Here is a 12,303-nt window from a genome sequence, read left to right on the forward strand (position 1 = left end):
CCTGCAGAATTGATTTTCTAGTGATCATTAATCATAGTGACCATTATGGCGCTTTTCCATTACATAGTACCCCACGGTTTAGTTTAGTTTAGGTCGGGTCAGCTCACCTCCCTTTGGCGTGGATAGCTTTTACACCGAGTTAAGTAACACTTTGGAGTGGGAGGGATTATAGGCATGTCGTTATATTTGCGCTGCCGATTGCTGTGACATCATACAAGTGAGAGCGTTGTTGTACATTCCCATACAATTATTTATTTCTCAGTCTGCCACAAAATTAAAATTGGCCACCACAAATAGATGTTTGCACATCGTGTTTATCACAACCTCTGTCTCACATGACAGTTTCTGTTCAAACACCCGAGGCGTCAGTTGACGCGCTCCACTGAGCCTCATTTAAGTTGCATATACACATATAATGCTGAAGTGCTCGTCGCGAATGTTCCGCCACAAACTTCAAGTCTGGAATAAACTGTTATGGTTTCCAGGGGCGGAGTGGGCTAAAAAAATCTACCGGGAAATTTCATATACCAACGGCCCTTCGTGGTAAAAACTAGGGTAGTAAAACTAGGGTATACAAATCGTAATCAATCTGCAAAAAAAAAAACATTTTCATAATAATAATAAAATCATTAAATCAAGGATAATTTTCCTAAATGAGTAACTATACAAAATTATACCTGTTTGAAAGACGGAGTTGCGCACCTCAATCAGCTATTACATAGCCTAACAGAGCGAGACCAGAGATGAATGTGCTCATAAACGTGAGTAATATGGAATAATGTGGGCATCTTTGAATAACTGTAAGAATTCTTCCTTTAAATATAATTTTTGTCATATGAAGTATTGATAGATAATAATGTTTTTTTTTCCACTGTTATTGCGTATTTATTTTAACGTGTTTGGCGTCTTTACCTCAGAGTTTATTTCAGGTATTTTGCTGTTTCTTACGTAATAATAATACAATTTACATGCCAATCCTGCTTCCTTGTCTTTTTATTAATTTCATTATGTTGTTATTTTAAGTTATGTGGATATTTATTGCCATATAAGACGTTCATTGCCGTTATATACTCTCGACTAATATTCAAATCATATTCGTAATAATTTGTGTATCTTTGAATAACTGTAAGAATACAGTTAATCCTTAAAAAATAATTTTTGTCAAAGTTTTGAGAAATAATAATGTTGTGAGGATATTTATTGCCATATTGCAGTTGAATACTCTCGTTTATAATATGAAAATCACATAGTAGGAAATATATAATGTGATTAGGGGTGACCCCGAATAGTCGAAGATTCGATGCATCGATAGGAGAAGCCTGATTCGACTACCAATCTCACAGTCGAATCGTCGCAGATGTGTTATGAAATGAGGATCATTCAATTTTGGCCGTATAGGGGTGCACACATTATCTGATTTCACATATAACAGCTTTCTCACAATATATTAATATACAGCATATTATGATAATGCTGCAAATAGTATGTGAAGTAACAGCTTTCAATAAATATTTTTAAAATGCGTTAATATATTAATCCAACATCCCCTGTGACCGGGCTACACGGAGGTTTCTTCGTTAATAAACCATTGCCTCTTTGTTTCTTCATTTAAAAGACAAACTGGCAATTATATTATGGCTATACTTTTCTATTCTTTTAATAATTTATTTTATTTTATTTATAAATCACTCTGGGTTATCTGATTTAACTATTTGGCTTGTGTTTTGTTTCTGTGCACTTTAGGCATTTTGCATATTTGTTCTGCACTTTGTTACTTCTGACCTTATTTTATTAAAAAAATGTTAAAATTAAAATTTATTAAAATACATATCTATTATAAACGTAAATTCTGATCTAATTTAAGTCTGCAAATTTTGGATAGCTTTTCGTTGCATCGATGTTGCGCTATTGCGTGCTGGCCATGCTTGCGCATGTAGCCGAGCGGGCTTGGTGCACTGCGTCTCATATTTAGGAGTTCATCAAACTAAACATTAAAAAACGGATGTTTTTCAACGGGTATAAGTTTTTAAAATGTATTTATCATACATTTTGGTTAGCTTGTCAAAAGTTAAACTACAAAACAGGTAAGCCGTTTTTTTAAAATTTCGGTGATGAAACGGAAGCTATCTGCACCGAGCCTATTTCTGCCTGACACGAATGTCTTTCTTGTGATTTAATATATGGTCGGTGTTCACTTTCAAATGATAGCAAAGAGATTCCTGAAATAAATAATATCATCCGGTCTTTCTGTATCTAAAGTGAATACAGAGATTATCAAAGTCAGAGCAAGCAAGCAGGTATTTCTGTGCTAAATAATAACGCATAGTGTCTATAAAATCATTAATTTCAGTGTTTTTCATGTTATAAATTAACGTTTAATGAATTGTAAATAAAGATTAGTTTTTATCATTTACAGTCAATCACAAATTATTTGTCATTTCTCATTTGTCGGTTTTTTTTTGGGTCATGACTGCGTTGACGCGCTATATCTCCAAATTAAATAAAAACACTTAATTGTACCCGGGGTTGCCAAGTCAGAATCACCTTTGTTATTTTTTTAGGTTTAGTTATCAAAATGTATTTGTGTGTGATGTTTTGTAGATCGTGGTTTAAAATGTTATGAGGAATAAATAAACAAATGTTGCCTTATATATTTTACCTTAAAAAAATAAATATATAAATGCATCGTCAGTTTTGTCTTCGTTCATCACTTGAAAGACAGTTTTGGTCACTTTAACAGAAAGTTGTTTATGTGTGCTGCTTGTGAAAGAAAATAAAAGTTACCAATTCATACCTGGTCTGACCCCCTCCCAACCCATGCACACAAACATAGATGATTCGACTATCGGTCGACTATGGAAAGATTCGACAATTCTGATTCGAATATGTAAATCCTTAGTCGAGGACACCCCTAAATGTGATACTGCAAAGTAACCCTTCTTATTTTTATTTATTATATAGCCATATGGAGACAACCTTTGCGAATGTGCTGATTTGATCCATTCATGTACTGATTACCAAGCTAGAGATTTTAAACATCCTTAATCCACACTTACTATCAAATAGTCTATCTGCTTGATGGATCAATCCGACCGCATATGTACTGCAATAAACAAGCATTCAGTGGCGTGGCTTTTTACACAAAGGCCGACAGGCTATGCCATTTGGGGAGGGCCGTTCAATGATCCCCCTATATTTTTAAAAATCCTAAACATGGTTGGACCTGCCGAACAGGTTGAGCACTTTTATGTTAAGCAAAGAGGCTGCACAGTTTGACCAGCGGGAAGCGGCCGCACATCACGCCGCCAGACGGGGTTGCTATATAACTCGCAATGTATAACTATTATCAGACCCGCCCACCGGGAAATGTCCCGACTCTATGTACTGCACCCAATGGAAAAGCTCCCAAAAGTAAGCTGACCCGACCCAAACTAAACCAAACCAAACCAAACCGTGGGGTACTATGCAATGGAAAAGCGCCATAATAAGACATTGATTAGCTTGCTCAGGTGTGTTTGATTAAGGTTGGAGCTAAACTCTGCTGGGCACCGGCCCTCCAGGGTTGGATGTAAAGAACACTGGTTTAGTGTTTGATGCTCAGTTTTTTCTATTCAGCAAGTGTTTAAAAGGAACAAACAGTTCTTACTGACTTTAAAAACAAGCATATATTTTTAAACTACTTTACTCACCTATTTGTTTCTTTAGTTCGGATATCTTGCGGCGATACAAAATCACACTGGCAGCAATAACTGCAGCAATAACCAGGAGGAAGAAAACACATAATCCTGCTATAACACCTGAAGTCATACCTGAAATGATAAAGAGAGATGCTCAAGATCATATTAAATACACACGTATCCTGTTATATCATAGCGTATTCACACTTAAACTTTTACGTCTAACGAATGCTTATTATAGATGGTTTCAGCAGTAACAACATAAACAAAATGACTTTCTCGGAACAAATGTAACTTTTGGTTTACTCCCTCAAAGACTCAAAAACAACAGAGTACTTTTAGAGTAGTTTATTTCTGATAACAACCTAAATAAACAAAAAGTAGTTTACCTTAGTTCAAATCATAGCTAAAGCGTATAAAAAAATTACACAGAGTTAAGAAAACCAAAAACATTTGTTAATTTCAACAAGGTATTTGTTCCAGAGATCAGTTTAGCCACTAGCCAGACCATTAAAGAAACAGAGACCGGAAGTTAAGTTAGAAGTAACCGTGACAATGCACGTGTGTCTAATAAACCGTCTAAGCGTTCATCAAATACTTTTGCTTCAAATCTGCTTTCAATGGCATCGATACAATGCATCGATGCCACATATTAAATATTGATATGAGGTACCTTTATTTTGACACTCTCCGCGTCCTAATTCTTTGACGCAATGTCCATCTACACATTTACGTTATTTTGTGTCAGTGAGTTTTTTTTTTTCTAAAACTACCCCAGTGATTTTCACTATTGCACATTTTAGTGCAAAATACTGAAAGACTTTGACTGTTGCCATCATAAGCTTGATTTTATGTGACATTTTCCCCTCATTATTTATGAGGGGAAAAAAGGTTTGGGTTAGTTTATGGTTGTAAATGTTCCAATTGTGACAAAGATTGTGCCATTTTCAAAGAGTTTAATTAAATGTTCATGTTATACATTCTGCTTCACTAGGCAAACAATATAAAAATATTAATCAAATCACAATTACATCAAAGAGTGTTTGATGTATTGGCAAATATTACTGCCAGAGAAAAAAACTGACGTTGTATTGTATCGCAATAAACGGTCCGATTTACATTCCTACTAATCTGTGTTTCAGTTTCTTCATTCCTACAGATTTTTTTAAGTAGAAGTTTTTGTTAAAAAAGCTTGCATGCACTTAGAGGGTTTGGCAAGGGTTTTGATTCAAATTTGTTAAATAAAAATAAAACAAATGACTAAAGTAACATAGACCAATAAAGCATTTAAATTACTGACTAATAATTACCATTTCATTGCAAGTGAAATGACTGAACCTAAACATAAGAGTCTAATTAAAAAAAATGCTCAAATACAAGAAGCATCTGAACTCCTCATATGATTTTTGTTATATGATCTGAATAATTTACACACTGCGGATAATAATAACTGTAATTCTGGGAAATTTGAGATACTCACCGGTGAGAGAAACACTGAATGTCTTGTCTATGATCTGTTTGTTGCTGCTGATCTTCAGTTTATAAACCCCAGCGTGTGTGGCGCTGACATTAGTGATGGTGAGATCTCCATTCTGATCATTCAGCATCAGTCTGTCTCTGAAACTCTCATCATTACTATATGAGATCTCATTGTTCTCCTTATCACATTTAGCAATTAAAACACTTTCATCTCCAAATCTCCACAGTATGAACGCATCTCTCTGTATGTCAGTAAGATCTGCTTTTAGAGTAACAGATTTACCCTCCGTCACTGACACTGACTTCACTTCACCTGTAGTAAGAACACGAGGAGATTCTACAAGAGACACAAACAGAGATTTAATATATACAAAAATGACTGCTAAGCTACATGATAGCATTTTAGTACCAAGTAAAAATAAACGCAAGATTGTGAGAACAAAGTGCAAATATTTTTTTTATTTTTGGAGCTTCGGTGTGCCAACATTTCTTGTTTGTTATCAGCATTACAAAAGATGAAAAATATCTACTGCATTGGGGGCAGTCGTAGTTGGGGGGCAAATAAGTCACTTTCACTTTGATCTGAATAAGTGTCACCAGTTTTAACTAAATTCAAAAGAAAGGTTTTTAGCACTCTGCATGTTAATATATATATGTGAAATGCAAATATTCTATTAAAGATATTTGTTGATAAAATGCTTGAATAATAAACATAAACAATTACTGTATATTCACATGTGGGGTTGTTTACCAGACAGTGTTAAGATTAATTCAGGACTAGGCTTTATTTATATCAGGACCCTTAAGTAGTTTTTACAAACAAACCTTACTAAAAACATACTACAGGTGTGATTCTTGAAACAAAACAATGACACTGATATATGTAAAGATATGTTAATACAAGGTACATTAAGGCCGACCAAACATCCATTTTAGTCTAGGACTAGGATAATCCCTGTCCTAGAAACTCCCTAATGGGGGTTTCTCTAGTCCAAGTGGTTTCATAATAAACATATTTCCTGAATAAACTTAGCATCTTTATCCAAGTTTTTCATTTTAAAAGCAAACTTCACAAAATCTTAATTATTCCAGAAATATTTTTCATACCTTTGACAGTAACATGAAATCTACTGTGATATGATCCAGTGTCATTTCTGAGCTCTGCTTCATAGAGTCCAGTGTATTTGATTCTCATGTTCTTGACAGTGAGATCTCCACTCTGAGTGTCTGATATCAGCAGTCTGTCTTTAAATCTCACATCATTAAAACCGTCATATGTGATCTTATATTCAATCATACGAACTAGAAGACTGATGTTTACTCCTGTAAACCTCCACAGTATCTTGTCCTGTTTCTGTATTTCAGTAAAATTAGTCTGTAGAGCAACAGATTCACCCTCATTTACTGACACCGACTTCTCTACTATCACAACACCAATCACACCTGCAGGCACAAACAAAGATAATAATTGAGAGATTAAATCTTTCAGACTGCTGGTAATGTTAGTAAACAGATCTAATTAATTGAGAATATTGAGTCTTATCTAATAAACATCATTAGATTTGATTTGTTATGATATGAGGAAATAACAAATGGGCTATGTATTTGTGTAGTATGAGCAACCATAAATCTTAAGGCAAATTACACCTATGAAAAACATGATAAGAGATCCATTATGATACAGTAAAAGATGTTGTGTTTCTAATCTGTCAATAAAAGTTTACACTCTCATCCATTACAAAACAATAAAGATTATTTCTGCTTGTCCGAATATTGTGTGAACATTTCCACTGACCTCACAACAAAATAAATAATCAAACAAGTATGCACTTATAAACACTAAATATAGCTAAATATAATCGCTTTACATATTAGCTAAATATTAAAATACAGTATGTATTCATGAATGGAAAGCATACAATCCATCACTTAGGTCTACAAAGAAACCATTGTAACTGTACACATACTGCAATCCTGAAGAAATGCGTTTATTGTACGTCAAGGTTTAATGTCCCAAATATGTAAAGTTTAAAATCAAACACTTACCGCACACGAGTGATAAAACAATGAATACGAAAGTGTTCTTCATGCTGCTGTTGATTTCAGTAAAAACTGTCTATAAATCTATCTTGTGTGGGTTTGTTGGTGAGCCGCACCCACACTGACCGACAGCGTCTTTAAACACAAATTTTAACACTACTACTAACGTTCCTACTAACATATATAACTTGATATAAAGCAAGAACTAGAAAAAAGGGGAACACCAACTTCAAAGAAAAGGAATCACTTCAGGTTTTCATACATTCCGAAAATAGCACCGTTACACGTGACTGTGGCCGTTTTCCGTTCTTCTACGCGTGTTTGGCGGTTGGAAAACTTCAAGGCGCATTACCGCCACCTACTGATTAGGAGTATTGGTCAGAAGGTCATGTTACTCATGTCCTTTAAATATTTGGTAAAGCAGCACTTCCACCGCCTGCTGGAGGGAATGCGAAACTTCACCTCGTCTACTGACACACACATATAGAAATATACTGACAAACTGTCACTGTAATGTGAGTGATTAAACGAACTTGAGTGTTGATCCGATTCACATCACATTATATTTACTCGTCAGAGAAGAAGAAAAGGTGCATCAGACTCTCAGGATCAAATTATTGTAACATTTCTCTGCAGTTAATATTTGGATCTGTTCTGAGAACTGCTGAAGAAAATGTTTCATGTTATTTTGTTCTGTTTGTGCCTGTTTGGTAAGTTTTACGTGTAGGCTACAATGCACTTTATTTCTTTAGTACTTTTTGGTTTACTGTAAATTATGTTGATATGCTTTACTATAAATGATGTCACAACCTTTATGCAAATTAACAATGGTTTTACTACAAATATAATTAAAAAATTCTCAAGGTTTTTCAGTCATGTTTTTTGTCTTTATACTTTAATATCATGATCAATGATCACAAATCAATAATCTGATCTTCTCTAATAAAAACTTTACACTTGAAGTATGAATATTACAAATTGAATTACAGATAATTTTGTCTTTATTAATTTTCAGGTTCAAGCAACACATTTATATACTGTTTATACAGTGTTTACAAATGCATGCAAATATATAGTTATAGTAAATTATTCATTAAAATCAATGCAGACGGCTACAGGAATGTTTGTAATACTTCTTGTTTATTTCTTCAGGTGTGTTTGGTAGTAAGTTTGTGTCAGTGATGGAGGGAGATTCTGTCACTTTATCTGTCAGTTTCACTGAAACACAAAGAAAAGAGGGAATATCCTGGAAGTTTGGACTTCGGGAAATCTCCATAGCTGAAATTGAAGTTAGTGACAATAACATCCGTTTATATGAAGAGAGAGCTGATGGGAGATTCAAATGCAGACTCAAGCTGGATCACAGTGGATCTCTCACCATCACAGACATCAGAACCACAGACTCTGGAGTTTATAAAGTGTTCCAAACCAGCACAGACAAACAACTCAATGTATTCAAAATTACTGTTTATGGTGAGTAAAGAAGAAGTGGTGAATATCTTAATACAGGGGTCAGCAAGGGATCAACTTATAATGTGTGAATGCGCTAAACCAACGTGGCACTAGAGGTATAATGTGTAACTTTAAGAAGGATCTCTTGACAGAAATGCTTGGCTACTTATGGTGACAATGACCATTATCGAACAGATGTCCTGATGCACGACAAAGTAAAAAAAGTTTAACTTAATGATGAGCGACTTTCAGGAGTGACTACCAATGATTGCCAAGCAGTGGAGTTTATGTCATCCGTTTCTCGTCAGTAACTGAAATGGATGTTACTCATTTGTTTATGACGACCTGACGAGCGACATACAGCGACAAAGGCCCTGTCCCAAATGGCGCACTTCATGTGGACTTTTGGTCTTGCTGCCTTAAATTACGCGTGCTCGCTTAGTCTACAAGTCCGTAGGGTGTCCCATCTGTCATTTTTACACTCCGAAGTGTGCTCATCAGCGCCCCCTTTGAACCCTTGATGTGCCATTCGGCGAAGCCCACACGGCAGCAGACTTCGCACACTTTACCAACCCAGAAGTCATTGCGAAACAGCCATCAGACGACGAAAGAGAGGAGTTCACACTGATAGGCAAATTCTCTTCCTACTTCCGGCGTGACGCTCGAGTCTGTCCCAAAATACGACTCCGGTGCACCCTCCTCCGGTGCTCCCTCCACCCTCGTTTTTGATGACCTTCCCTCGCTAACTTCCCTCAGTCTCGTTCACTCGGATGTACGCCATTGCTTACGTTGTACGAGTGCCCACTACTGCTGAAACACTTGAAGTGGGTTCAAACATAGACTGTAAAAAAAGATGGACGACGCCTGTTCGCTCTCTTCCATTGGTGAAAAGTGAAGCCGCCAGTGTCCAGATATGGCGCTGACATCTTGGGTCTGTGCAGTAATGATTTCGGGACCAGTCATGCGCAGTAGTGAGCAGGAAGTGAAGCCGCAAAATCAAGACTCTCGCAGAATGCGTATATCACAAGATATCACAGCTGTCAATCATGATGTGACACTACCGTTTTTATATCATTAAATAACTAACTAAACACAAACTTATTTTAAAAACAAACACTTGAATTTACATCAGTGTGATAAAAACTACAGTGAATGACAGAAACCAGATAATTGAAGTGTAATTAATTTTTTTTTGTTGGTCTCAAGTCTCATTGAATAACATGGGGAGGCAGGCTTTATGACCTATACTGGGACCAGTCACTGGGGGGCAATCGAGACGTTTTGGCTTCACTCTTCAGGGCTTGTGCGGCACGCTTGGGTTCAAATGGATCCCCCTAAGCCCTTGATCACATGGAAAGTGGAGACCGCCCCCTCCATCATTTAAACTGTTCAAAGCGCGAGCTGCTGAAGTGACGTCACAATTGTGTTGCATTGTGGGTTATGGAGCTGCATGAAGTGTACATATGAAGTAGACTTGCTCCCTCTGTCAGAATCGAGGGTCTGTCCATACAAACTTCCCTCGTCCACTTGACGAAGTGGAACGCACTTCAAAATGGCGACAGGGATTCCCTCAAAGGGAACTGTTTAGGGAAGTTCACGAGTGCGTGTCTAAACCTGGATTGGAACGCACCCCTGGACTCACATCAAGGATCCCTAAGGTCTGCACTACATGATGACATCAAAGTGTGGACTTTGAGGAGGTCCTCAAGTCCGGAGTGTGCCATTTGGGACAGGGCCAGAGTCGCTTGTATGTGTACAAGGCATTAGGGGCGGTTCACATTTCGCATCTTTTGTCCGCGCAAAAACGTTATTTTAGACGTGAAAAGTAGACCTCCCCTAAAAGTAGTGTAAAAAATGTAACCAACTATTGTTTTAAATTCAGTTAACTCAAAATGTTAAGGCAATCAGGTAATTTACTTTAAGTTTTTTACATTTTATTGATTTATTTTTTTCCAGCTCGTCTGCCCATCCCTGACATCAGCAAAGTTTCTTCACAAAATCCATCAGAAAGATCATCATCATCAAACTGTTCATTATTGTGTTCAGTGTTGAATGTGAGAGATGTGAGTCTGTCCTGGTACAAAGGAAACAGTTTATTGTCCATCATCAGTGTGTCTGATCTCAACAACAGCAGCATCTCTCTTCATCTAGAGTGTTTGGATGATTCTTACAGCTGTGTGCTGAACAATCCCATCAGTAATCAGACTCAACATCTCAACACTGATCTCTGTCAGACATGTTCAGGTGATGAATTCATGTATTGTTTTAAATATAAATATTTGTAATCCCTTTAGTGGTGCTGACACATTTTAAAATAGACATTTTAGACACCTTGTACACAAACACTATTAAACTTTAGACCCCTAGACGTCATTTGTGGATAAAGGGTAACATGGTCTGTCTAGTTTCACTGTTGCTCATATCTCTCTTAGGATCCCACGGCTGTGCGTGTGGTTTTACTGAAGCTGTGATCCGAGTGGTCGTCTCTGTTCTGGTGGGCATTGCTGCTGTTGTTGTTCTGGTTTATGATATCAGATCCAGAAGAGATGAACAGAAGAAGAGAATGAGATCAGAGATACAATTAAACACACTTAATTCAGATGAGCATTAGGTTTTGGTATTGTTTAAGTTTTACTAATCCTAGTTTTGCTTATCAGTTCTAGTTCTTATCGGTTTCAGTTCCAGTTTTGTCAAACATCAAGATAATAAAATGTAATTCTGGCCACTTATTGTCTGTTTTGTGAAGTAATGCATTTTTGAAAAAAAAAGGCAAATATTATGGTTAAACTATAGTAACTGAGACAACTGCTAATATATGTTTAGGATTTACCCCAAATATCATGCTTGAACCATGTTTACTGTTGTAAGGCACTTTTAAATCCATGATTAGCCTTTTGTGGTTTAACTACAAAGAGGTTTAACTGTGGTTACCATGGTGAGGCTATAGTTAAGTTGTGGCTAGTACTATGGTTTACTACAAATACCATATTTAAACTAAGGTTACCGCAATAAACTTATTTTTTAGGCTAGCATATAATTGATTTGACTTTTTTTAGTGCTTTTTTGTTCTGAAATGTGTTCTAATGTATGTTTTTTTGTACAATGTATGTTATTTCTATGTTTCTGTAAAGTCCTTCGATACAGAACCTTTAAGGTGCTATAAAATAAAGTTTATTATTATTTTATTATTTTTTTTTATATTATATTATATTATATTATATTAAGCTTTCTTGTGTAATTATTTTTCTTAGGTCCTGTTTTAGTTTCTTTATTACTTTTTGGGGCGGTTTCCCGGACAGGGATTAGACTAGTCCTAGACTAAAACAAATGTAAGAGCTGTCCAAACTCAAAACAACTTGCACTGACATATCTTAAAATACATCAGTGCCATTTGTTTTGCCTCAAAATGCACATAAGTAATCTTTTTACTAAGGCATGTTTGTTAAAACTAGTTATATTTCCCAATTAAACTCAGGTCTAGTCCTGGCTTAAGCTAATCCCTGTCCGGGAAACCGCCCCATAATGCTTAAAACAAGGTAGTTTTGTTATTGTGTAAATGCCATGGCTGCAGGGCAAAGTCATAGGGCGCCCGCATGGGCTAGCCCATATTGGCCCTGTTTGGGTTTTTCTGTGGGCAAGTCCACAGTGGGTTGGC

The 12,303-nt window shown here is 36.3% G+C and overlaps 2 protein-coding genes across 2 annotated transcripts in view; one reads left to right on the top strand and one right to left on the bottom strand.

The window, feature by feature from the left end:
* LOC129453130 (uncharacterized) overlaps positions 1–7,679 on the bottom strand; it is a 25,132-nt gene extending 17,453 nt beyond the window's left edge. Inside the window, exons 1-4 of the mRNA XM_073865287.1 lie at positions 7,592–7,679; positions 6,264–6,599; positions 5,158–5,493; positions 3,690–3,809 (exon numbers count right to left, since the gene is read on the bottom strand). Coding sequence (XP_073721388.1) covers positions 3,690–3,809; positions 5,158–5,493; positions 6,264–6,599; positions 7,592–7,679 — 880 coding nt within the window. The remainder of the gene's footprint in view (positions 1–3,689; positions 3,810–5,157; positions 5,494–6,263; positions 6,600–7,591) is intronic.
* Positions 7,634–11,738, top strand: LOC129453134 (uncharacterized). Its single transcript, XM_073865253.1, has 4 exons — positions 7,634–7,906; positions 8,349–8,669; positions 10,605–10,892; positions 11,081–11,738. Exons 1-4 carry the CDS (start codon positions 7,870–7,872, stop codon positions 11,257–11,259), a joined length of 825 nt encoding a protein of 274 aa, XP_073721354.1. The 5' UTR covers positions 7,634–7,869; the 3' UTR covers positions 11,260–11,738.
* Positions 11,739–12,303: the final 565 nt, after the last annotated feature.

Source organism: Misgurnus anguillicaudatus, unplaced genomic scaffold (assembly GCF_027580225.2).
Source record: "Misgurnus anguillicaudatus unplaced genomic scaffold, ASM2758022v2 HiC_scaffold_31, whole genome shotgun sequence".
In the NCBI taxonomy this organism is placed as follows: Eukaryota; Metazoa; Chordata; class Actinopteri; order Cypriniformes; family Cobitidae; genus Misgurnus; species Misgurnus anguillicaudatus.

What these genes read in the sequence shown, in the direction of transcription:
- LOC129453134 (XM_073865253.1), top strand. Translation starts at nt 7,870, where the DNA reads ATGTTTCATGTTATTTTGTTCTGTTTGTGCCTGTTTG. An exon ending in ATTCAAAATTACTGTTTATG is followed by an intron (nt 8,670 to 10,604) that starts GTGAGTAAAGAA and finishes ATTTTTTTCCAG; the next exon opens with CTCGTCTGCCCATCCCTGAC. An exon ending in TCTCTGTCAGACATGTTCAG is followed by an intron (nt 10,893 to 11,080) that starts GTGATGAATTCA and finishes TATCTCTCTTAG; the next exon opens with GATCCCACGGCTGTGCGTGT.